Source organism: Molothrus ater, chromosome 16 (assembly GCF_012460135.2).
Source record: "Molothrus ater isolate BHLD 08-10-18 breed brown headed cowbird chromosome 16, BPBGC_Mater_1.1, whole genome shotgun sequence".
In the NCBI taxonomy this organism is placed as follows: domain Eukaryota; kingdom Metazoa; phylum Chordata; class Aves; order Passeriformes; family Icteridae; genus Molothrus; species Molothrus ater.
In genome coordinates, this window is record NC_050493.2 from 12,317,898 (window position 1) to 12,345,007 (window position 27,110).

General features: G+C 39.5%; 1 protein-coding gene across 28 annotated transcripts in view; it reads right to left on the reverse strand.

Moving 5' to 3' along the window:
• RBFOX1 (RNA binding fox-1 homolog 1) overlaps nt 1-27,110 on the reverse strand; it is a 1,183,000-nt gene that overhangs the window by 264,136 nt on the left and 891,754 nt on the right. For 2 of the 28 annotated variants that reach the window (XM_036392507.2, XM_054516566.1), the window contains exon 1: nt 4,080-4,469. The exons of 24 other annotated variants lie outside the window; for them this stretch is intronic. In XM_036392507.2, the coding sequence (XP_036248400.1) occupies nt 4,080-4,223 (144 nt within the window). In that variant the 5' untranslated portion in view covers nt 4,224-4,469. Of the gene's footprint in view, nt 1-4,079; nt 4,472-27,110 lie in introns of those variants that run through there. 2 more of the 28 variants (XM_054516570.1, XM_054516569.1) reach the window with 2 other exon arrangements.

The window sequence follows — 27,110 nt, forward strand, 5'->3', positions numbered from 1 at the left end:
GAAGTTTCAGTTCAATTGTTTTCGATCTGTGAATGTCCACTATGAGCAATTGCTCCATTTAAGAGGAATTACCCTTTGTACAAACCACTTCACTATTTAAAACAAAGCACATCTATCATCATTAAACAGAAAAATAAAATTACCAATTTAAAAATAATGACAGCAGCATTGTACACCGTGACACGGAATATTCCGTGATGTTTCAAAACAAGTTTGTTTTGTCACTTGACTCACAAAACCCCAACAGAATAACCAGCAAAACAGACCACAGGAAAACATCAGTTACCAGAGTTAAGCCTGCATTGATATATGCCAAATCCCAATTTACCAGCGGTCGACATTTTGCTGCAAAAATTACTTCAGCTTGCCATTTGATGTAAACTTGTAGTCAGAAATTGGGTTTTGCATTGATATGCCATAATAAGGAGAAGAAGAAAAAACACATGCACGCAGCTGTTTCTAACCCCAGGAAATGTTACCAAAAGACGAGGGGCACTACAAATGCAACTTCCCTTCCCCTGTATCTTTAAGTATTGACACTAAGGAAAATTCTCACCCAAAAGCATCCACACTTTCCCAGCTGACCCTGTCCTTACAGTGACGCAGGGAAAAGGCAAAGCCCCACGTCCTCCCTCTGTTCAGTGCTGCCACTACCACAGTCCCTGTGGGCTGATGTTCATTGAAAAGTCACTTTGGATTCCCATAGTTAGAACCATCTTATTAAGAAAATGTCCACATAATTTCAGACTATTTCAAACAACTAACTCAGAAGCATTCTCAAGTTGCTGTTGGCTTTTGGAAGTGAACGTCTTATCGAGAGTTAATCTATAACATGACCTAGGCCTCTGTCCTTTATTCATTTTCAACTTTATTTTCAAGAGTTAAACTCAAAATATTGTTATGTTAAGCATCATCCACGCATAAACTGTTTTAAAAAAATGCAGTTCCTCACTTGGCTCTTAAAACATTACACACGTGTGTAAAGTGAAAGATATCAGAGCAAATACTCAAGTTTCTAACCCTGGAAAAAGTAGTAGAGCACTTCTCTAGCACACTGGAAAACAGCTTATCCATTTATTCTAAACTAACTGGCCAAGTGATGTCACTTGCACAGAGAAATTATGGCCAATTTTCAATTACTACCAAAGCACAAATGTTTCCAAATTATTCATTCAGCTCCAAAGAAAACCAGCATCCTTGTGGCTATGAGGATAAATAACTATTTAGTGACAAAGAGTGGCTTGCCCATCTTGAGAAGAATGCAATGCCTTTCACAGTCCTCCAAGAAAGACACATCTCCAATTGTAAAACTTACACCTGACAGAATACCAATGTAAATACACAAAAATAAGAATAATTATCTTCATAACTTCTAAATAGGCAGCGAAGTTTAACAACTGAGTTATAACTCAGTTATAATACAGATGTCTGTGTTCATTTTAATTGAGGTGCAAGTGAGCAGACATATCTCAAGTGCAATTTTTAGAGAGAAAAAAAATACTTGATAGCTTCACAATATCTATTTACTGCTGGTCACAGGTTGCCCAGGCAGGGGGGATTCACTAGTTATTAAGTTGCCACATAAAGCTTTTAGGTTATCTGTATTTAAGATCGATAGAAAACTTGATAGAGAGAGAAAAACATTTACAGTTTCATTAAAATAGTGATATTTGCAGTAAACGTACAAACCAAGTCTTTTTGTCTGTTTGCTCTAAGCTAGCTGATAGAGGAAAAATAGCAAAAATCCCAAGTAGATTGTCATGGTAAAAGTTTACTAATGCTTTTCAAAAAAACCCCAACTACTTATTCCTTTACTGTTTAAAACCAGAACCATGTTATATTGGCTTTGCAGGTGATGTCAACTCAGTCCTCTCTGCCTGGATAATTTTGAGATAAAGTAGCATTGTTTCTAAAGAAATACTTAACCAAATGCATAAAATAAGGGACCATATGTGAATTAAGAACATGATTATCTGACTCTCTAGGAATTCAGAATAACTAAAATGCCAACCAGCGATCAAAAGAAGCAACAAGCAGAGAATTTTTGAACCTGCCACAATTTTCATCACAAATTTAGCAGACTTTTCAACCTATTCTATAATTGTGATTAGCACACACAGGATGATTCTAAACTGACAATAGGATTAAAGAGATGAGAAAGCAAACACTTAAAAAAAATTCTTTCAGTGTAGCAGTTAATCCACTTAAAGAGTTAAAAATTATCCACTAGATATAGCGCTTTGTAAAGTGCATTAGCAATCACTTCTCATCTTCCTCTCAGATGGAATAGAGGCAGCTGAATTCCCTGTTTTAAAGTATTCATTAGAGTTGCACAGTTTCTTAAACCTTACAGCAGTGCCATGCTATAGATGTGTTTGCATAATGATACTGCAATATCTCACTGAGGAAGGTTATTGGAGCACCCAGCCTCTTCCTTATGTTATCCTTTATCAGCTCCTTGTGTGGCCATGTTGACCTCTCACCTGAATTCCCATTTTTCCTTTCAAAAGCCCTATCTTTATCACACAACTTGTTCTTTGACAAACTCAAAACAACAAATGCAGAACAAAACACAGTGGGTACATACAAAATGTATGTATGTACTAAGTGCACAAGTCACACCGGATCATTAAAACAGCTGATCTATAAATGCCATTCCTAAAACAGATCCAGAACACAGAACTACCAAGAACATACATTTCAGTTGTGGTATGCAAATGACTGAAATTTAAACACATCATATTTATCTGATGCAAATTTTATTGCAGACATATGAATCCCTCCCACACGCATGGATAATCTAGGGCGCATGCAAGAATCTGTTATTATGCACTCCTAAGCTCTAAGTCAGAAATGGTTTATACTACACTACAGCAGGAAAAAAAAAGCCTACAGGAGGGTTTTATCCTGAAAATACTGGTGCTCTCTTCTTTCAGCAGTAACAGAAAAACAAATATCCCTGAATGTAAATAAGCTTTAAATCTATTTTATCTATTTTTTAGGAACAAAAAGAAATATTGTATAACATATTTCAGGCTTTTGTAAATGCAGAAATAAAGTTAGACTTTCAGGGAAGTCAATATGCACAGAAACTGTTGTAGTGGAAGTTGGAAGAAATGTCCCTATTTCTTACAGTAGGCACAAGAATATTTTTTCCTCCTGAAGTTTCAAGAGAAGTAATAGGATGGACAGGATTAATCATTTTTGCATGGTAGCATATTTCTGTCTTGGCTCTACACACTTACTAGATGACTCTGTAATGGTGGATTCAGTTATAAAATAGAGTAGGATATAAACATGATTCCAAATTACTAGTTTAAAAAAAAAGTGCTATTATACAGTTATTTTACACTATAGCAGAGAGGGGGTACCAATTATTAAATAATTTAGGAAGAGTGAGTGGAAGGAAATACTTTAAAAAAAATTCCTCTAAGCAAAAATGAATTTTTTTTAAAAATATAATTTAAAATTGAGTAGAAATTTGTATTGTTTTGCTGATACCCAAACATTTTTTTTAAACCCAGTCCAATATACTTCAGCGATAGAAGTGTTCTGCACAGATATATCTTTATAAATCATCCTTTTCCCTGTGAACTAAAAATCAGCTTGGCTTTAATCAGCAGCATGCTTTAACACAGACTTAAAATTCCTGTCTTCAAAGAAGGCTTAAACAAAATTGCCATTGGGCACATTTACATTAGAAGTATAATTTATGCCTGCAAGTGAATAAAGAGCAGTCCTTTATGGCTGAAACTCTGCTACAGCATCCATGAGAAACGCAGGCACAGTACTGTGTTAAATATCTATAAACATCACCAACAGAGACACTGCAAAAAAAAAATAAAATAAAATAAACCAACACCAAAAAAACCAAAAGATATGCGAAGGCTCGATGCTCTGTTAAAACATATTTTCTACTCACTCTCACATTCTTAAGTGCAGGCACAACACTCGCTCCACACGGTGGGAGACATTTATACAGTCTATTCACACAAAAAATACCTCCCCGCCTGCAAATCCCCCGAACGACGCTGACAAAGCAAGCACTGAGAGGAAAAGGAAAAGTTAAGCAAACTTACCTGCTGTAAGTACATAAAAGTCAAGGCACAGGAGAGCTGGGGACACATGCCCACATTCGGCAGTGCCACGCAGGTTGCACCCGTAAGGGGATGCTGCATGGTGTTGCTCTGAAGTCTACGTAGAACAAGTGAGGGGGCTTGCATGCAAGCACGTTTGCCCTATCTTGTCACTATGGGTTGGTTGGTATTTTTTTCTTTCTCCTCTCCCTTTTGATTATTTAAATAAGAAACGGTGTTTCTCGGCTGCCTTTCCTCTCCCCAGCGCTAAGCCCCTACATTCGTTTGTCAGCTAAGGCAACTTGGTAGGTTGAAACTACGAATTTTTAACCGAGAGGAAAAAAAGAAGACACAGCCTGCAGCCTATTGATGAGCAAATGGAACTTCCTCAATGACAGAGAGCTGAAGCTTGTCTCACAACAGTAGCTGCTGACTAGGAGAGAGAGAGAGAGAGAGAGAGAGAGAGACTCAGTGAGGCTCAGTCGGCTGGTGCTGATGCTGCACAGCTTCTCATTTGTCAAATGGGTCCTAGGGCAGGGTCTTTACCACTCACCAAAATTCAAATACTGCATTTTAAAAATCCCTGGAGAGGATAGGGAAGGAGAGAAAGTGAGCGCGCTGCATCGCAGGCATCCATGAGATCTGGGCAATTAGTGTCATTGCCCAGCTGGGACTGAATGCCTGTTATGATTCTGCACGCACACAGACACACACTCACACCCTTCCCCCCTCGCAGGACTCACACCTGACTGGAAAAGGGCTTTCCCCTTCTAAGAACACAAGTGTGAAGCACAAAGTGGAAAAGGGAAAGAATCTTGGCTAGTCAAGAGGATTCCGGCAAATACACAGCCCCATCAGCAAATGAGCTTTTTTAAAAACAAAAATTCATTTTATATCTACATTTCATTCGCTATCCAGCTTCCCAAAGAAGCCTATAACAGCATTTCAGTGAAACTGTGCAGGAGCTGTGTAACCACTGCAGCAGAAACACTGGGAATGAAACAGAATTCTATGGCATACTGTGTCTACCTTACTGGGGGAGGGGAGCACACTTGGATAAAGACTGTATCTTAAAATTGGTCTAAAGCCCATCTCATCTAAAATTACAAATTTATTTGACAGCTAGTCAATCTATTATCAAGGAGTGCCCTATCAGGTTACATGGAAAAATTACATTTGCAATTTTCAGAATTTAATGTTTACTTTCTACTTTGAGAACGATACCTCAAAATTAGTATTCCACTCTTGCCAGCTTTTTATTCACCCCCCCCCCTTTATTTTATGGAGTAATAATTATTCATTAGTAGATCTAGTTAGTCTTTATGTAATAAAGTAGGATGTGACCTGCAAATCAAATAATTTATACTACAGCTTGTCCTTGAGGTCCTATATTACAGGTCTTTTTTTTCCTAAGATACAACTCAAGTATAACAGAAGATATTACTATTTTTAATTAGAATTTGACAAATGAATTAAATATTAATTCTTCAGGAAAGAAGGTCAAACCTCAAAGAACCGCCTAAGGTTTTGAAGGGGTTCCTTCTTTTAAAAGGACTCTGAAGAAGATTTGAAAATCACCTATTTTATAGGATACATAATTCCTACAAAAACACATCTGAGACCAAGAGTTTAATGCTAACAACAATAAGCAAATAACCCACATACAAGCAAAGTCTATTTCATCAACAGCATAACTGATTTGATATAACATCTACCCTTAAAAACAAATAATAGTTCCCGCTGAACTGGAAACAGAATCAAAACATGTCACTGCAACTCAGGTGCTACATTTAAAAAAAATCATTTCTTTTTCACTCTACATGTGCACACATACCTGCACTCACACAAGCCTCAGAGACTGGTTTAGATCCACTAAGTCTTCTTCATGCAAAACTGAGTATTTTGCAGCAGAATCACTTATTACGTCATTTTCTTTCTCAAAAGCAGTCAATGCAACAAAACCAATAATGCACTCATAACTCGGTAATCAACACCAAAACAATCATGCACAAACTTACAATAAAGGAATTGGGTTTGGCTTATGAAACATCCATGCTTTTGCAGTTTATCATGGACTCATCTACTAAAACAGCCCAGATTGTTTCATCACAAAAAAAACAAAAAAAACCAAACAAAAAAAAAACAAACAAAAACCCCAAACCACCAACCAAAAAACCTCTCATGCCACAGAGCAAGAGCAAGTGAGGAGGAGGAGAAACGAACCCTCTCTGTGCCCTTTCTCCTTTTTTCATTCTTTCTCTGTGCCTTAAGCAGTCTCCTGCTCTGACAGGAGTATGTCATGCTTTTCTTCATTCTTTTTGGTTTTTTTCTAGCCCAGAAAGCCTGTTATTCTGCAAATGCCCTAAGCTGAGACAAGTTTTGCCTCAGTTCAGTTTCATATGAAATACCATAAATAATACATGGCACTTTAATGAGACCTTATCAGCATGTTTAATGAAAAACAAATACGTTATGTAAGGTAACCAACTCCTTCTACATTATGTCAAAATCTAAGGCAGCATGCTTCCTAGCCAAACAGTTTGGAACTATATAAGCCTATCCAATTTCCCAAAGTGAGGTTCTGGAACATGGTGATGGTCAAGCAAAGCTTCTTCTGTCTACTGCACTATTTTACAGCTAAAAGGACATCCATAAAACAGATTAAATTCTTAAAAGCAGCGTGTTGAACAATTACTTCAAGAGAATTTAGCACTGTCAATGTAGCTAACAGTCATTGTAGAAGTGAATTTCTCATTGGCCTTTTATCCTTAATTTTCACCTAATTCGAAGTAAGAAAAACATGACTCACAAATACTATGAATTCCTGACATTTACATAATTATGTTATTAAAACAAGAACAGCAATATCTTAACTATACAAACCATCTGTACACAGAGAAACAATAAACATACATAATTCAGTAGTGTAAGAGACCTAAAAAAGAAACACAATTCTTTAGCCTGATATATGCTCCTTCAAGAGATGCAGGGGAAAGTCATTACCAATTTTCATCCCTTCCAAGGATAACTTGTCATTATGTCTAAAAAGAAAAAAAGGTAACAAAGTGTGTTTTATTTTTATAAGTATAAAATCAATGTCTCTTCTTGAAAGCCATTTCCTTGTTTACACACACTTTTGTCCCTAACCCAGCCCATTAATCACCCCACAGCCCCAGTTATGGCTATATATACCCTAAGTGCCACCACAGCTGTGCCCAAGGGACAGCAGTGCCTGTGCACAGCCTGACCTTCCCTGGCCCTGCACAGGGACAGGGTCCCTGCAGCCATGCAGCTCCACAGAGCAGCACAGACCCCAGGGACATCTCATCTGCAAATTGTCAACAGGTCCGTTTTTCCTTCATTCTGCCACAACCAGAGCGGGCAATTGCCAAGGCCACTTCACCTCCAGCACGTGACATTCCCCACCATCCTTCAGCCCTCTTGGGTCAGGAACTGAACTCACCCCACACTCAGCTGCTGATATTATCAGGTACCTGTCAATTAACAACAATTATCGACATTTTACAATTAAAACAAACAAACAAAAAGAGGCCAACCATCAGCCCGCATCAGCCTCTGTGGGAGATCCTAGAAACATTCTGGGACATAAAATCTTCTTCCACACTAATAATGGATGCATCTGAAATGCAATGACTACTGCACCACCAGGAGAGCCAATAGTCCCTCCTCCAGCCTCTTTGGGTTGCCCATGTCATGGTTTATGGCACAGGCAGAGAACTTGCAGACAAACAGCTCCTCCCCACAGTCACTGAGAGCACCATTTGAAAAATGCCACCAGCAAAGCCTGGATCAATCTTGAAGATGCAAATAAAAACATGAAAGCAGAGACATTCTGCAAAAAGGACCAACAACACTTCTCACACAGCTGATTTACAAATCCAAACCCACTTGTATTTGCAATGCATCTGTATATTCAGCTTAACACTTTCTATTCAAAGTCAACCACTCCATTCCTGTGACCTGGCAGTCAACTTCAAACTTAAGTCCAAATTTTGCATTTCCAGACCTTTGACCTAGAAGTCAACCTTTGGAATGACCACAGCAGACTGTCTAACATTCAAGGCATTTCCATCAAGTAAAGGAAGGCTCTGAGACAGATCACCTGCGCCACCACACACCATCTTACACCTCAAACTCATCTCAGTAGTAGCCTACAATAAGAAGCTCACACACAGAGGATGAAGCATTAGAAAAAATAAATCATGACTGCATATTAAATGCTCCATGTGAAGAAGGTAGTTTCTTCTCAGCTTTGTAAAGTGGTTGGTATGGTACAAAAATAATTCAGGCAAGTGGCATAGAATCTAATAGCAGAGCAGTCCTTTCTCTAAACCCTCCTTATCTAACACCACATGAAAAAATAGCTCCCTGAACTTGAAAGCAGGAAAAGCACCATATTATAAAATTGAATAGATCAGCAACATATTTTGATAAATCACTATCAGTTATCAATATCTCTGCCTGTATTTCACATAGTATTCTATTTTCTGTAGCTATACTGTAACTTTTTTTTAAAAAGTGGGGAAACAATAGAATTTTTGATACTCTGTATTGCCAAAAAACATTAAATAAAAGGGCTTCCGCTGTTCTTGTAAACTAAAAGGCAACATCTCATCTTTCCAGGGGTATTTTCCTGTCATGACTGTCCCTATTTCTAATATCAGGTTTATCTCTCCTTTAGTAAGTGGGTTTTTTGCACAAAGATCAGGACATTACAGAGGCTCATGCTAACATCAGGCAAGCAAGAATCACTAATTTTCTGTTTCTATTAAGCGCAGTGTTACATCCATTGACTTCTCCAGTACTTCTTCCCCAATCTCCAAACCCTCTGTCGCACAGAGTTAACCTCTTCAGCACCACTCAACACACAAACATCCAGCATTAACTCTGAATTTTCCGCAACAGAAGCAGCCAGGAGCCCTTATTTCCACCAAGGGGGGAAAGGCAAGAAAATAAATAAAACGTTCAGCCTTTAGAGAGTTAGGGGCGTGCGTTCTTTGGCAGGGGTGATCTCTCTGCTTTGGAGGTGATCTCCCTGCTTTGGGGTACTCTGTGGGGAGCCTGGGGGGATGCAAACAAGGCTGGTTTAAGCCCTGGGGGGATGCAAACCAGGCTGGTTTAAGCCCTGCGGGCGGTTCGGGAGCGTGCGGAGCGGCGCCGGGAGCGCTCCCGCTGCGCTCCCGCTCCGCCGTTCCGGGCGCTCCATCTAGCGGAGATACGGCTCATTCCAGGGGACAGGAAACCTTCCAGGGGACAGGAAACCTTCCAGGGGACAGGAAACCTTCCAGGGGACACGGCTTGAGCCCGGACACAGCTGGCATTCCCTGCGGACAGCGCCATCCCGAGCGCCATCCCGAGCTCCCCCGGGATCCCCAGGGTCCCTCTCGCTCCTCTGCCTTCCCGGCCGCTTTCTGAGCTCCATCAGCACCGAGACTCGATGGGCAGACAGTGCAAAGCCAGCGTGGCCGGTGCCTCAAGAGAAAAGGGGCTGGGGGTGCGCTGGTGGCACAAGAACCATGGTCAGGACTAAGGACGGGCCGCACTGGGCAGAACAAGAACGAGCGCAGCAGCTCTGCTTTTGCAAAGTTTAAGGTGATGCGCCATTCCATAGTCAGGAAAATAAAAAAATACCCAAATAGCTTTATCTCAGCTGTTACCTCCAAACTCAGGAAGCAGCAATACAGGCAGACTCAAGAAGATGAAAGAGAAATTGGTGCAGCAAAAATCCTCTGTCCATCGCACTGTCCCCTCCCTCAGCACAAAGGGAATGCAGACGCCACGACAGACATTTCATTTAGGAGGCACAGGGTGCTCACACCCGCCATGCGGTACTGTCACAACACCAGATCAACTTCTACAAACAGGGACTTAAAGCAATTCTTTAGGTCTGCCACATTGGTACAAGCCTGCATCACAAAAGGACCCCCTGAACGCCGGTGTGCAGCTTAATAATTAGCATTTAGGTAATTCTTTAAATCACAGTCTTAGAAAGACAACTAGTGTGCCTTGCCCTATAATGGTTTTTCCATTAGAAAAATGTGTAGTCTTGCCCTATAAGGTTTTTCCGCAATTCCAGCTGAGAAGGCATGACAATATTATTCTTAGAAAATTAACTCAATGAGACTTAAAAATCAGGATTTAAAAAAAAAATAATCTAAAGATTAAGGAATATTAACTGCACACAACTGTGTACACCTTGCTGATGTCCAGTCCATAGAATGGGAGGGCTACAAACTACCCAGAAGGGTACAACTGGACCTGACGTGACAAAGCCTACTTTTCCCTGCTGCCACTTGTGGTGTGTAAAGTATCAGACAGGAGAAAGAGATACTGAATGTTCACTTAAATTTGCTTTTATACAAAATTTTGTTTTCTTATTTTATATAGACACAAGTTACTTACAGTACTACACTCTCTATTTTGTTCATGTATACAACACTTACTTTAAAATTTTCACACAAATTTCATTAATCCACAGAAGTTTGCCCCATTTGTGGTGTTGTTATTTTTTTTTCCCCTCCATAATTTGTACCACCACATCTCACACTTTGCTGCTGTTCTAAGTTCATAAGGAAAGAATTTAACTTTGAGGACAAAATAAGCTGCAGGAGAACATAACTTTAGAGCTTGTTTCCATGTAATAGTAATAAAAATTAAAATAACCAAAGTAACATCAAATGTAATTGTAAGAATACACAGTAGGACAGCATAAACACGTGTTGATCAAGAAGGTTTTTTATGAAATATTATTAATCTCTTAAAAATTAAAAGGATGTCAAATCTCAGAAGGAGAATAAGTGGTTATTCTCAGAAGGAGAATAAGTGATTAATTATGCTATTATGTAAAGGTTGCCTCTTTTTTTCTGTAGAAATTAAATTTACTGGACATCAGCACAGCTTCCTTCTACAGTGAAACCACTTCTTTTATTATTCTGCCCACATCTGGACATCCCCTCATATATTCTGAATCTCAGTCCACCACACTTAGTCCTCAGTGCTGGACTCATTTAATGTATACCAGAGAGATATCAACATGCTCATGTATTGCACCAAGAAATCCTCCCTGTCTGCACTTCCCCTGGGCACTGCCCACAGTATGGGATCCCTCCAGTGCAATGAAGGATTCCTCTGCAGCTCCCTCCAGGACTTGTTTACCCTCATCTACCTGCAAAACTCAAAATATTCCTCATCATTTTGGCCCTGTCCCATAACATGGGCTAAGTCACTTCCAAATTCAGCTCAATGACTCCATCTCTAGTTCTTTGTTTTAGCTTTAAATCTGAGTTTTAACTAAAACTCCCAGTTCTTATGACCAAGCCTGACAGGTTCTAGTTAAATACCCTGCTTCACCCCAAGAGATAAAGATATGACTCAGGAGAGCTAAAATGGAGGGGTTTGTAGCTTTAAGCTTCAGTTTATACTGAAGCACTACCAAGGGTTCCCAAGGTAGGCACCTACACACTCTCCAAAATCCCATTCCAGAACAAAGATCCCTGATGCCATGACCCAGTCTCACTCCTGTGCCGGAATCTAGGAGCAAAAGGTTGGGTTTTGTTTTCTGGTTTGTTTTTTTTTTTTTAAACTTAAAATTTTGGCTCTCTAACCTTGCAGAATGACAAGCTTAGGCAGTGAAGGAGTTTTGTGTATGAAATTGATACAAAGCTGCCTATAAAGGATTGTTTAGTTTGAGATAGGGATAGAAGTACCACGTGAGAAAGTCCAATTTTAAACACAGAGTCAATATTGGCTCCTTTCTTTTCTTCTGCTTTATCCACCAATTTTCAATGAAGCAGTTGTTTTTTTTCCTAATTGCATTTCCCCCTCAATTGTCCAGGGATCCTGTCCTTTCCATATTACATTTCCAGTTGTTTCATTAGTGTAACCTCTTTCTGCTCATGAGTCCAGCATCAGCTCCCTCCTCCTCTCTTCACACTCTAATTGGTCTTTTTTTTTTCATCTTTTCCTACTTCAATTGATAAGGTGTCACACTCCACACCTTTGAGTCTTTTTTCCCTCAGCTACTAACTAGAGTGAGAAAATTCATCTACAATATTTTCTCAAAGCCACTCTCATCAACACTAATCAGCTCTCCCTTGCTGTGGTGGCCATCCTTCTTCTCTCCTACCTGTAATTCCTTCCTTTCTAAACTTTCTTAAAGCAACAAAATTCACACTGAAAACTCTGAATTCACTCTCCTGTTCCTCTCTGCTGCTTTCTGGCATTATTTCAGCAAAGTTCAAGTGTCTCATCCTCCAGGATTCAGACCATCTCAGTATTAAAATCTACTCCTGCTGGACAATTACACACAGATTACCTGCCATTCCTTGGTTTGAGACCTCTCTCAGCGTTCTATGTCACAAACCTACAGCCAGACTCCTCTACTCGAGCATCAAACAGCATTGCACCCTGGATGGGACCTCTGCCTCCCTTGCAGAGCGATTTCCAGGAACCAGAGCTCAGCACACCCTGCATGTGCTCTGTGCAATGTACAAAACGTGGAGCTGAGTGCTTTGCAGCAGAAACAGCCTGGGCACCCTGGGCAGGAGCAGGTGCTCCTCAGCGTGAGCGCCAGCACAACCGGCAGCACTTGCACACCAGCCAGCTTCCCTCTGACTTCCAAGAATCTCCCAGCCATGACAGGCACAAAACCCCTCACAAACAGAAAGAAAGCCTTAACGCTTATTTATTCCAACTGTGCTTATGCCAGTCTTAAAGGATTTTTTCGTGGGGTTCTTTAAAAGACAGAATCTTTGCCTCGAATTCCAAGTAACAAAGCATCAGAGAGACCAGTTCCCCTTTTTCCCTTTCACTCCATACTCACAAAAATTCTCTATTCATATGCATGTACTTTGAAGGGGAGAAAAAAATTAGCAAAATTCTCTTTGAAATGTTCTTATACACATAAATAACGCTTCCTCTTTGCTCTCCTTCAATTACCAAAACTAGTTCTCCAGCTAAGACTATGGTCTTGTCTGCTCCTTTAAGATTTAGAATTTGTTCATGAAATTTAAAATAATTTCAAGAAAATTCAGCAGCATCAAAATTTTAACACTATAATTAAACAAAAATTACTACAAGTATTCAAATTAAAGAAATTATCACAGAAATTTGAAAATTAATTACTCTTCAAGTTGAACTCATTTTCTTGCATCTGCAAGGTTTTGCAGTTTCTGACTTCTATTTATGGAATGCCTCCAAAGACTCTCAGATTAAAATATCAATCTTAAAGACACAAAGCAAAGTCATTTGGTTTTGGCTTAATTCTGACCATATAAAAATTGAGACTGGATCCTCTCTGTTATATTTTGTGAGGAAGTTATACCTTGCTTGTCATCTCTCAATATGATACTCATACAATATGATTTATTTTAATATAAATAGTATTATTTTATTAAAACTACATAGAATAACACCAACACTTAAAAAAAAATAAAAAGAAAAAAGACCTAAAAAGGGGATTTTAAGGAATTGCTTTTATGTGAACATGGTCTTTTCTGCAAACCTGAATGGTACATGAAATTCAGCTCTTGGAGTCAGAGAATATCAGTGAGGTCAGAGAACACCTGTTAATAAAGGGCCTGGATACATGGGGCTGGATGGACTCACACAAAATGAAACCCTGCACACCTGTCCTGGGGCTCCCAGTCCTTCCCACAGTGGTGTCCAACTGGTCCTGTGCACAGAAAAGCCATTGGGGCCTCCCTTCACTCTCCAACCTCATATTTTGTAGCTTCAACTCCCAAACCCAACTTCTCCTCTGGGAAAGGCTCCTCCATGGAGATCCCAAGAGCACAAAAGGAGCAGAAACATTTCTCATATTAGACCAAACAGGGCAGTTAAAGCTAACAAGGGGAAGCATTGCCCTCCTCCTCAGCCAGAGCCTGGACATGTTTATACAAATAGTATAGCTCTAAAACTTGGGTTTAATTTCTGCTCAAAAATGCAGAAATACATTAAAAAGTACAGCAAACAGATAAAATTGTTCGTTTGCAAACACTATATTTAAATTAAGGGACACAGAACAGAGAAGCTTCAAGTACCATGTTTTTGTAGTGGTTGTTCAAAGCAATAGAAAGCCAAGACTTTAAAAGTAACTTACTTTCCTTAAAGTTCAGGAAAATATATCTATATCCCTAAAACACCCATATAAATAAAAACCACAATTCTACACAAGTCCTGTGCATTATTACAGAGATAAAGTCAACACTTAAAACCAGGTAAAAATTGCACAATTATTCACAGCAAAAGCTCCCATACCTGTTGTTCCATGCAGCTGAACTCAGCACAGTGCAAGCTCTACCTCTCCCAAACCTTTTATCAGCTCTGACCCACCAGGTGCCCCAGCAGGGCTCCTCCCACCACAGGTGCAAGTGGTGATGGAGATTGCTCTGCTGCAGGCACTGATTGGGATCAGCTGGGAATTTCAGCCAGGCCACCCAACAGCCAGCAGGTGCCACCAGCAGGTGCCACCATCAGAGCTCAGCACAAGCCACCCTGCCTGCACACAAAGGGTTCCACCACATCTCATTTAGTGCCTCTCTCTTACTGGAAGGGAACCCCAAAGCCACAGACCTTCCCTCCCTGTGCACATAAATCCCTTCTGCTCCAGAGACAATCCCAACCCTTGCTAAGGTGCAGCACAGAGCTCACTGGATCAGCTACACTCAGTGCATTGTACATGCAATTTTACCACTGGATCTTGAATTCTTCCTTAAAGCCAGTACTATTGGTACTAAAACTACATTCCCTAATTCTGATAAGAAACATTTCTGGGGTGTTACAGTCTTATCTATCAACAAAAAGTTAAAATATTAAATCTTGGGACTGTCTTCAATAGAATAAGAGGAGCAAAATTAAATGCAAGGACTCACCAGTAATCTCCAGACTGGGCAACTTCAGGATCCCAGAGATAAGACAAAACAGCAGAAAAACAAATGCCAGCCTAACTAAACCAGCAGCTAGACTACAAATAACAATCAGTAAAATATCTGCAGCATTGTTTCATCCTCCATTTACCTTGAGCCAAACTCATGGAACTGGTGGAAGCCTGAGCACTCGGTGAGTGCAGTCCTGGGCTCTGAACACAGAACACTGCAGTGCTGCAGAGAAGGCAGCAGGAACATTTTTCTCAAGGATTTAGTGATGCATTTCAAGTTAAACTACGTTGTAAGTTTATCATTGTATCTAGTTTTATCATTTTCTACAATAAAACAATATTAAAAGAAGGGCAGTTCTGGTCGTGAATAATCACTTACACCTGATACACACCACTGATCCTCAAAAAATTTCCCTTGACTTCAAGTACTCCTTTCATGTACTCCTCATTCTTACTTAAATATTCCAGCACCTAGTGCTGAAAAGTCAATATGATTTTCAAGACTGAAATAATATGGAAAAAAATACATTTGAAACAAGCAAACTTTAACAATCTTATTTACCGAAATCTTGCCAAAGTGATTCAATTGCCATAAAATACTTAGTCAAGGAGCAGACAGCCTTGCTGCATAATTCATCAGTCATTTTAATCCTGTTGATGAGTATCAGGTTCTCTACAGAAATGCTTTTAAAGAGTGCTTAAGAAAAATCATTGTTAGTTAGGGAATTATGAGATGTATTACTAACAGATAAAACAATCCAGCAAAACCCACCCTATGGCCTCTGTAATGGCAAATGATATTCTTATAAAGAAAACTTATACCCCTGAAGTCATAGACAATCTGCAAATGCTAATACTTTACACAGAAACCTGAGTTAATAGGTTTTCCCCAGCATTCACTTTGAAATTACTGAAAAATGCTACACAGAAAGAAGAATTTGCTCAGTTCTGAGGTTGCTCTAGATCTCAGTTACTTGCAAGCTGAAAGCAAAAAATTTGATCAACAAAATGGAGTTGTACACAGTCCTAACTACTGGAGAAACTTGTAGATTTTTTACTCTTTTCATATGACCTATCCCTAAATGATTTTATATATCAATAATGACAAAAGTAAACTACATACTTTACTAAGACTGTGAACTACGTAATAAAGCCTACAAAACACCAGAAGTAAGTTTATCTGTGTAATTAGAATTTAAACATCCTGACTGTTTTATTCCATACATTTCCCATACAGAGCTGGACCCTCCCTCAGTCAGTTGAGAAGATGCACAGGCAAAACAACACTGGAATGACTGAACCACAAAATAAGAAATCTTTGGTTCTTTGCTTTTCATTCATTGTTTTTTGTTCTCCAGCATTCATCCCTGCTCCAACAAAACTTTGGAATTGTGAGCCAGGGGCAGAACAATCAGTTGCTGCTGCACACACAGCCCCATCTGCCCTGGAATGGGAGAGATGTTCAGAAGAGGCAAAATCGTGAGATTTCAACACATTAATTTCTGGGAGTTATTTAATTGTTGTTGGTCAAATTTGAGCAGGTGTTCTGACTGACTTGAAAGGGCCAAAGTCACTTTCCTGAAAAATATCTCATTTTCCCTGGTGACCTATCAAAGACTGCTAGAATCTCTTGAGAACATTGCCTTTCATGCATTTTAAGAAGTACAGAGAAAACTCTGTACTTCTCTAAACTCAAGCATTTAATTCTAAAGAGTTTAAATTTATCAATTTAACTTTGAGGATGAATCTCACACCTCGTGACACTACCTAATGAAGTGCTGCAAACCCCTCTCTGTTGGGATGCTGTGAACAAGTCAGCTCAGCCCTGTCCAGCTGTGGCTCTGGAGCTGATGCCTCTCCCTTGTCAGTGCTTATCACACCTCATTGTGTCCAAGTGTGGGATTCACTTGGGTTTGAGAGTCAGAGGAGCCAGCATGGAGTTCAATCAGTCCAAGTGCCCAGTCCTGCATTTTGGCCACAATAACCCCGTGCAGTGCTCTGTGTGTGGGATGGTGTGGCTGGACAGTGCCCAGGCAGGAAGGGACTGGGGGCACTGATGGACAGGGACTGACCATGAGCCTGCAGAGTGCCCTGGGGGCCAAGAAGGCCAATGGCTCCTGGCCTGGGTCAGGAATGGTGTGGCCAGCAGGAGCAGGGAGCTCATTCTGCCCCTGTGCTCAGCACTGCTGAGGGCACACCCTGAGAGCTGTGCCCAGCTCTGGGCCCTCAGCTTGGGAAGGACCTGGGGACACTGAGCACATCCAGAGGGGGCAGCGAGGCTGGAGAGGGGCTGGGAACACAAACCTGTGAGGAGCCCCTGAGGGAGCTGGGGGTGCTCAGCCTGGAGAAAAGGAGACTCAGGGCTGCCCCCATCACTGCACAGCTCCTGAAAGTTGCCTGTGCTCAGCTGGGGCTGGGCTCTTTCTCCAGCAGCACTGACACAACCAGAGCACACAGCCTCAAGGCTGCACCAAGGGAAATACAGGTTGGATATTAAGAAAAGGTTTTTTTATGGAAAGAGTGATAAAGTTCTGGAATGGCTGCCCAGGGAGGTGGTGGAGTCCCCATCCCTGGATGTGTTTAACAAAGCCTGGATGTGGCACTGGGTGCCAGGGTTTAGTTGAGGGCTTGGGGCTGGGGTGGACTTGATGATCCTGAAGGTCTCTCCCAACCTGGTGATTCTGTGAATTCTGTGGATCAGGTGTGCCAGTGCTCCCTTAGTTACACAGCATTTGTGGTGTCCCACCACTACCTTGAGCGAGTGCTGGTTTCTGCATCTCCTTAGTCAAACTAAACCCAGCTTTACTTGTGGCCCATGTAATTTTAATTTATGTGCCAATAACTGTCCACATCATATGCCTGGAAAAAAACAGCAGTTTAAATTTAGGAATTTCTGTATTTCAGAACAAGAAAAATTCAAGTGCTCAAGTCCTCAACCTTACACCTAAGTTCTGTGTAGCTTTGTTGTTAAATAATGACTTTCTGAAGTCTTGTGAATGTTGAAGACTTTCTGAATGTTGTTAAATGTGACTTTCTGAAAGTAAGTTTACAAACACAGGTTTTCTACTGGCAGTGAGGAAGTGCAGTTCAGGGAATAATGTGTTTTTGTGGGGGATGAGCATTTTAATTTATTATTGCCTTTATCTGTTGTTATTGTAAATGCAGTATTTGCTAATATAATTTAAATAACCGAGAGACACCATCTGAAAAATGAAAATTACAGATCTATTTAATGCAACAAATTTACTGATCCCAAGCAATCAAATGCTTGATTGGTTTAGTGCCACCCCCACAAAAAGAAAAGCTGATGTGCACACTGCAAACCTTCACTGGAAGTTTAAAAAATTAAGTAGCACAAACAAATTTGAGCAGGGTTTCCACACTTGCTACAGCACAGGCAGTTGTAGTGGGGACTGGAGAGGGATGAGGTCAGTGGCAGGCAGGAAAATGTGATGACCTAATTCCCATTCTGCTGCCAACTCTGACCTTTGGATTCCATTTCAAACCCAGCTATCCTGTTACCACAATAATATACTGCAGGATGGACACTGCTTGGCTAATATGATATGTAGATTCCTAATAGGAATTTTATCCTTACAACTAAATTGCAGTTATGCCAATTATGATATATTTTTATGTGCATGTGGCACACTGTTTCAGAACAGGCTACAACATTTTTTCCCTTGACATACGAAGAGACTGAAGAAAAAAAACAGATGAAAAATTCAAGCTGAATTCCATATCAGTGCTTGCAACTTGAGTTGATTTTGTACAGCAAATTCCAAATGGTCATCTTCCATTCATAGATTCTTACTAATAAAGTGTCAAAATCTTAAAAAAAATTATTGAGTATAAATGACATTCAGACAAACAATATAGGAGCAGGATACATGGATTTGATTTGATATTAATATTTAAGAAGAAGGAAAAACATTCCAAATGGCAGCTGTGTGAAGCAAGCCACGTTGCCTTCACCAGAAATGTGAATTCTGACAAAACAAAATGATAGTTTCTTTCCAAAAGTAAGCTGTGAAATATTGATTTCTGCAGCACGTTATGAAAAGCTGGGCCTTCTAACCCTTGGTAATGATTGTGAGAAGGAAAACAGTGAGATGAGATACAATCTCACATTAATTGCACATGGAAATCATGTTTTTCAAGCTGCCTAATTTACTGTGAAACTGGAGGGAGACAAGGAGCTGAAGAGAGGGCAAAACCCATCATTTATAACTTGCTTAAAACTTGTTTTTAAGTGGCTCTTTGCAAAAGAATTCCAAGACTACTCTTTGTAGGATAAAGGAGATGAAGCAGCAGGCGAGTCCCCTTGGGCCCAGCTGGGAGCACCACGGGAGGGGCCCCTGGGCACAGCTCAGCACCACAATTCCCTCGGTGCTGATCACACCATTGAGGCTTCTGCTGTGAACAGCTGGCATTTGCTATTGATACCTGCATTCAGAGGCGCTGGAGAGAAAAAGATTTGTTTGTCAATGACAGCTTCTGATCATTCTGCAAGGGAATCGTAAGGAAAAAAATGGCAATTATCTCCAGGTCCAAGTGATCTCAAAAATGGGATAGCCTTCAATTAAATATGTAATCTGACTGCTTGTTTTCATCTTCAAGCACTAGAAGGATTTACAACACCAGAAAACACACTAAAGGGTCATTTCTTCTTCACTGAAATGTGGGCCCCTTGTATTTTCAAAAATTAACCCTGTGATTTGTCATAATTCTCTGGAATTATAAAAAAACAGAAACATCCTATTTCAAACAAATAATCGAGAAGAAAATATTTTAATTATTCAAGCAGGACCTTGACTGGATTTACTGGGGATAATTACCTCTAAGAAAGCATTCTAAGCCAGAACTGATTAGAAAGTGGGAGAATTCTTCACAAGCCAGTACCCACACACTCACTATGTCATCTAAGTGTCCCACCTACTGAATTCCTGAAAGAATCCTTCATCTCAATGAATGTAAAGAGAAAAAAATCTGCAAATCAAAGATAATTGCTCTTAAACACAAAACTTACAGAGCCATTAGAAATTTGGAGGTAATTTTCAGATTTTGCTTAGATGAAGAAAATTTAGGAGCAGATTCTCTTGAAATCTATAGATCAGAGAAGTGGGTATACTAAAATCTAGTTGATAAAGGAAAAATTAATCATGAATTGCACATTGCATGCAGGGTTTGTGGCAGAAGCCTGCTACTCTGTTGAGTCTGATGAGAAAAGCATCCTCAGAAATCTCAGACTGAACCACAAAATCACCTCAATCTTTTTCTCTCTCCAAACAGGTGTGAAATGCAGCTCAGCTGAAAACTGCAGTTCTGACTTGCAAGTGAATTAAGCTTCACAGAATGATAAATAAAATGTTCAGTAATGTGCTTTTGGTGTGACTGAATAAGGCATCTGGATAAAATTGAGAACTATAGGAGAACATTAAATCACTTTAAAAACATGCATGAACTTCAGAATGATGCTGTCATCACATTATTTATATTCTAGACAGACCAAAGAGCTATTATATTTCAGGTCTTTCACAGCAAAACAAAAGCTTTACACAAGTAATATTAAGTATTTAGATGCTTTCATGCAGGATTTATTATTTCATATTTTGTCCTGTCTCTATATTTCTTTCAATTTCAACTGCATTTTTTGTCATTTCAGCTTTATACTGTTTGGTACATTTGTTTTGTTATCTATTATCTGATGAACAATCTCAAGTCATGCAGAGCTGGATATGGCTGAGAGAACTTATCCTCCCTAGATCATCAAACTAAACAAAAGCACGAGCCAAAGAAACATAGCAGAAAAACCCCTCAGTTTTGTACTATTTAGGCAAAAATATGTTTACACACCTTTAATATTGATCTGAATTAACCATGTTATAGAGCAGCCAACAGTAGAGGAAGTTATTTCACACAGAAAGACATAAATTGTCTTTTCAAAGATTTTTTTTTTCAGTGCTCTTCCTTTACAGAACTATATAAACATCCATCATGACAGTAAATATGTAAAATAACATATTTCATTAGAAATGAACATACTAAATTAAATCCTCACCAACAATAATTAGATTTTTCTATCATCACCAAAATTTGGTTTTTTAATCTAACTTTTAAAACACAGGCTTCACCAAGCTTATCTCCTTGATCAGGACAATGCTGCTCCTTCTGGATTTCCTGTGATTGGGATTTTGTACACATCAGCCCAAAAATGCTGCTGCTAGGCTTCACTGCATCTACCAAGGCAGAAACATTTTTTATACTTATTCAGCTTGAAATTTTCCACTTGTCCCTAACTGTTGCTCTCTCCTTCTGCCAACTGTTCTGAGTATAGCCATCAAACCTTTTGCATAGTAACCTTTTTAATTTGCTTCAGAGCAGCTAAACATGCAAAGCCATCAAAATGTCAGAGAATCAGCAGCTCCAGCTCAAATCTTTCTCCTTTCATGGTGGTCTCTGTACCAATTTAGCAAACCTTTGCCTTATAACCACATTTGTTGATGTAGTATAAACCTACAGTTAAATAGGATTTCATGTTCTGTTAAAGCAAAACAAACAAACAAAAAAAAAGCCTGTCATCAACTAAACATCTACCTGGAAAGCAGCTCTGATTTAAAGCATATTTGTAGGCACGCAAATATAAATTATGTTGTAAGATTTGCATAACCAAGATTGATCCAACCTAGAGAAGAAGTTAAATTATTCAGCTGCGCCTGTTTCTGTGTGGTGTCAGGGATTTTCTGGCACCAAGGCACAGGGAATGGGGTTTGCTGCTGTCTCCTCTGGGCTGGACTTCAGTTGATGCTCAGGAATTGCACAAGCTGTTGTCCTGATCATGTGAAAAGGGTTTTGATGAGCAAGGACGGAGCAGTAAGTACAGAGGGAATAACACAACCCCAAGGCCGGCCAGGAAATCTGGACTGCTGCTTTCTTTGGAGCAGATTTCACAGAACTCCTCAAACAGAACTCTCAATCTTCTGACCCAAAAAAGACTTTGAGAATTCCTCTCTTTGAGAAGTGGGAAATGACATGCTCACGATGTTCCAGTGAGCCAGAGCACAGAACTGAATTAACTCCTATTCCAAAGTGTGATGACAGGGTAGATCAAAAAGATAAAGTATAAACCCAGCAAAGATTATACACCACCATCTCGTAATAGGTGCAAAAATGCACATATTTTGATTCAGTAGATGATTATTCAAGCATACAGTAATTAATCTTTATTGTGATAGAAGCAACAGAGAGGAAAGACAAAATCTGAAGCTACTTTAAACTTATCCTATCAAATCCTTTCAGGACACATGAAAGATTTTATGTTCAGTCTGTTGGTTCAAATAGTCTCATAGTGAATTGTGTTTCAGGAGTTTGTTTCCCTTTGAAACAGAAGGTAAATTTTCCAATCCTTGTTATACATTAATTGCACCTTATGTATTTTCATTACTAGCCAGCTATAGGAAAATTACCTTAGTAGTTTTTACAATAAATGCAGAATTCTTTACTGGAGAAACCACCCACACGTCAAAGCCGTGAACACAAATGCTGACAATCAGTCTGACATCCAATCTGTTTCCAACCCACAGCCACAGAAATAGAGCACTGCACATTCCAAAAAAAGACCACTAACATTTTCGCCAGTTTAAAGTACATTAAAACTTCTTTGATTACTCAGAAGCTTTGCCCCTGCTCGGTTCATCCTTCCTCCAACTCATTCACATGTACAATTAAAAGATCATCAGCTAAAGTTTTTGTACTGGGGTTTCAAAAGGATGATAAGGCAGCAGGCTGTCACTGAAATTCAAGGCATTGAGTTCTTAATAATTTTCTTTAACAGCCATAACTGTAATTTGAGTATATCAATGACAGCAATTGAGCCATATGAATTATGTGTTGATTTCCAAATAATCAGAAATAAAAAATTGTAGGATATTGTATCTCTCAGATAAGAGAGAAATGAAAAGCAGAAGGGAAGGCAAAACATTTAAACAACATGAATATTATAAAGCATGAATGCTATAAAGCACCAATGTCTATTAGAATTCAAAATATCTTTGTGATACAGCATATAAAAAGGGGTTTAATGAAACAGTAATAAGATGTTTGAATGATTTGTCCTATGAACTGCAAATCACAAAACACCAGGAAGATTTATTACTCACAGAATACAGGAGCATTCTGGGAGTGATAAATTCCCAAGGGCTTGGGAGAAGCAAAGAAACCCTTAAAATCAGACTTTAACCATTACTCAAAGCAATACAAACCCAAAAACTAGTACGACTGAAAATGCACTCCAAGAGAGGCAGTCTGGTGAGGAAGAGGATGAAAATATTATCCAGGGAACAAGTGCCTGGAAAGGAGCTCTAAGGAAAAGGACATGGAAGAGCAGGAGGAGGAGCGAACACGGGATAACAATGAACAGCAAATTCACAGCAAAGCCCAGGTGCAGCAGCCTGGGAGGTGTCAGGAAGGCTCTGGGGAGCAGAACCCCAGGGATGGGATCCTTCCCCTCCCAGCCAGCAGCGGTGGGAGTTTGTGCTGCCCAGGGTGAGCAGATGGACAGATGGACAGGGTGCAGGCAGTGCAGCACAGCACAGGGCATGGATCAGGGAGGGGGGGATCATCCAGCAGAGCCTGAGGCAGCTGGGGCTGCTCAGCAGAGAAGGAAAGGCTCGAGGGGTCCCAGAAATGCACATGAACTCCTCAAGGGAGAGTGCAAAGAGGATGCAGCCAGATAAATTAGAAGGGGCAATGGGCACAGACTGACTCGCATTACACCCTATTTAAATAGCAGAGAACTTGTTTCCTGGGCGGAGAACCTACCCAACAGTGGAACAGTGTTCCCATACTGGTTGTGAGTTCATGGGGATGCCCCAAACCTGCTCCCTGTGCAGCTGATCCTGCTTTGTGCAGTGGATGGATGCAGCAACATCCAGAGGGCCCCTCCAGCCTGTGCCATTCTGTAAATCCATAACACCAAAACCCCAATTCTTCTACTTCTAACTCTTCTCTGGAATAATCAGCCACTTACCCTTCATCCACATCCAAATATCAAATTATTCAAGCCTCTGTGGTATATTGCTCTTACATCTCTCAAAGTTCACCTACAGCTCCTCCCTCTGATAATCAGAACCTTCAACTGCTTATGTTACAAATTAATTAAAAATATATGAAAGAAAAAATAAAAGGGAAAAAACCCTTCAGAATTTATGTGGTAAGGTTTAGGGAGTGAAGTCTGTGAAGCACTAAAGTGTAAAAAAGTGAAGTGAAAAAATTTAGACCATCTATAATAAGGAGGTGAATGAAGAAAGAATGAATGAACTCAAATTCAAAAGGTAATACTGCCAAGCTAAAATATTTTAGTCATGACACACTTGGAAATTCAAAACCCAGTGATAAGGACTTTATTCTAGGATAAGGCAGCTGAAGATTTAACTCTGAAATAACTATAAAGATCTATGCATATGGATCTCTTATGACAGAAAAACCTTAAATTGCACAATGCCAACCCTATCCTCCTGTCAAAATATGTATAATTTATTAAAAATTGTAAAACGAAATATAATTTTGTTTTTAGCTGCTGCTAAAAACTAAATTATATTTATGATTAAATATTGCTATTTCTCAGCAATGATTACTGAGCCTAAAAAAATGGACTTGAAGGTTTTAATAAGAACTCAGAGAGCAAAAATCCTCTTTTGTCCAGACCAACTCCAGACACAACTTTGCTCTTACTCATAATTCCTCATGCTGTGACAGTGGTATCCTTTGAACAGCTTTAGCATGTACTGAATGCATGACAAACATAGGAAACTGAAACTTAAAGGGGGAAAAATCCTTTAGTTCCAAGACAGATGCTCACTTCTGAAGTCTTTTCAACCTCCTCCTTCCCACTGTGTTTCATTTCAGAATTCAGCACTATCACACAAAAAAGAAGCCTTGCTCTGTCCATGGGGTAGCAGAGGGAATGTGTGTTCATCAAAACCCTTTATTGTCTGCCCCAAATTGGGCCTTTCCAGCCATGTTTGACAGCTGAATCATAAACATGGTATTCTGTGAGCTTTTTTTGAGCTTTGGAAAGTAACATTTTAAATCTACAGCTCACCTCGAATGTCTCTCTCTGATCAATATATATTTAAAGAGTTTTCCCTGAATTAATTAGCACTTTTATTTCATATTTACTACTGTGCTACTTTCACTTAAAAACAAAAAAAAAAGATTTTGCCTGTTCACAAGATTTCACACAGATTTATCCACATCACTGAATATTCAGTCTTGAAAACAGAAGAAATTAAAGTTTTCCAGTGTCACAGCATTTAACCCCCTACCCAATCCACACACCTGCAGCTATTTGCATTTGATAACACACCTTTAATGCATGGAGAGCTACTTTTTGGCTAACCAGAAAGGCTCCCAGTTCCTAGGTTTGCAGTTTCCAGTGGCCCCACCATCACTGCAGCCACTCAAACTATTGCAGATCCTCTTTCTGATGCTTTAGATTGGTTAGGCTCACTGTGAGAACCTGAGTACTGATTGCACGGCTAGAAATTATTCCTATTAAAATAGGGATACTAAGTTTAAAAAGAAGTGATCAATCAATATTTGCATGTATATGTAGGTATATTATTCATGCTGTGACAGAATGATATCAATAATCACATAAAAGATTTTGGTTTAAATCCTAAGAATTAAACTTGCCAAATGCTTTGAACCTGCCTGTGTGGAATGTCATTGCAAAGGGAACACCTCAAGAATTTGGCTACTGAGCAGATATGACTTGTGAAAAGTCAGAGAAATTACTGAAGTTGCACTAGTTAAAAAAAAACCAAAAATGCTAAAATTTACTTTACTTTAGCATGTAGGGAAAGTAAATACTTATTTTCAGAGTTTTATTGTGTGTTGTTCTGGTTTTACTTCACTCTGGTTTCTTTTGCCTCCTTCCTTGATCTCTCCCTTTTTCTGGTCCAGTATGCCCAAATGCACATACATAAACATTTTCATACAAACATGCATCCATCCATATCTCTCTATATGTACATGTGTGTGTATAGCAGATCCGTGGCAAGAACAACATTAACAACAGAGTCTGTTTAGATCATTCACCTTTCCTTCACAACAATTGTCACATGCTAAACAACACCAAAGTCTCAACTATAAGGCAAAGAATATATATAGGTGTGTGTGTATATATATATATATATATATATATATATATAGGTGTGTGTATATATATATAGGTATATATCATAAATAATATTTAAATAATAGGTATATTAATAAATAATAACAAATAATAAATATATAATATTTAAGTGTGTATGGAAATAGCCAAGTTCTCTCTCCTCTCTCATTACAAACTTTCCCAAAGGCAGCCAAGAACCCAGCTATGAAGAAAGGCAAAGGGAAGAGAGAGAAGCACTTTCTCTGCAGCCCCAGACAGCGCTGCCTGCCCAGCTTCTCCTCCCTGTGGGGCTGGCAGGCTGAAGGCACAGATGCCAAGCTGAGGCAGTGATTTTGCAGTGATGGCATCTGGCTCCTTGGCACACACCACTGATATTTGTGTTGGCTGCTCTGCTCTTGCCCCTGGGGCTGTTAATGGGTTAAGTTCATGATAGGATGTTGTCTGAGCCTTTCTTTTGACTCACCTTTGATTCTGCTCAATTTCTGTCAGAATAAAGCTGCTCTTCACCCTCCTGAAGTCTTTGTGCTTTAGCTGGTATATGTGATGATGTCATTTTGGATGGTCCTGTTGTGCTAATGGATCATTTGGATAGGGCAAACCACCTCTTTCTATATTTTACACTTTAAAAATTTATGTCTGCCAAAACCTATTAACACAAATACTTTATTCAAGGACACTGTTTTTTATTGTGATCCTAAAAAAAAAAAAAAGAGCTAAAAGTGTGAAAGTACCATAACCGTGATAAAAAGGAAGCAGTATCAAAATCTGATTCTATTTTATTATAACTCCTTGTGTTAAGAAAAAAAAAAATCATAGTATCATTCTCTATATATTGCTGGAAATGTGGAGGCAAATTTTACAGTTGAAAGTAGAAAGTCAGTGAGCTGCTTGAACACGTCACAAAAGGTAACTCCAACGGGCTTATCTCACAACAACATGGTTTCTAGTCCAGAAATAT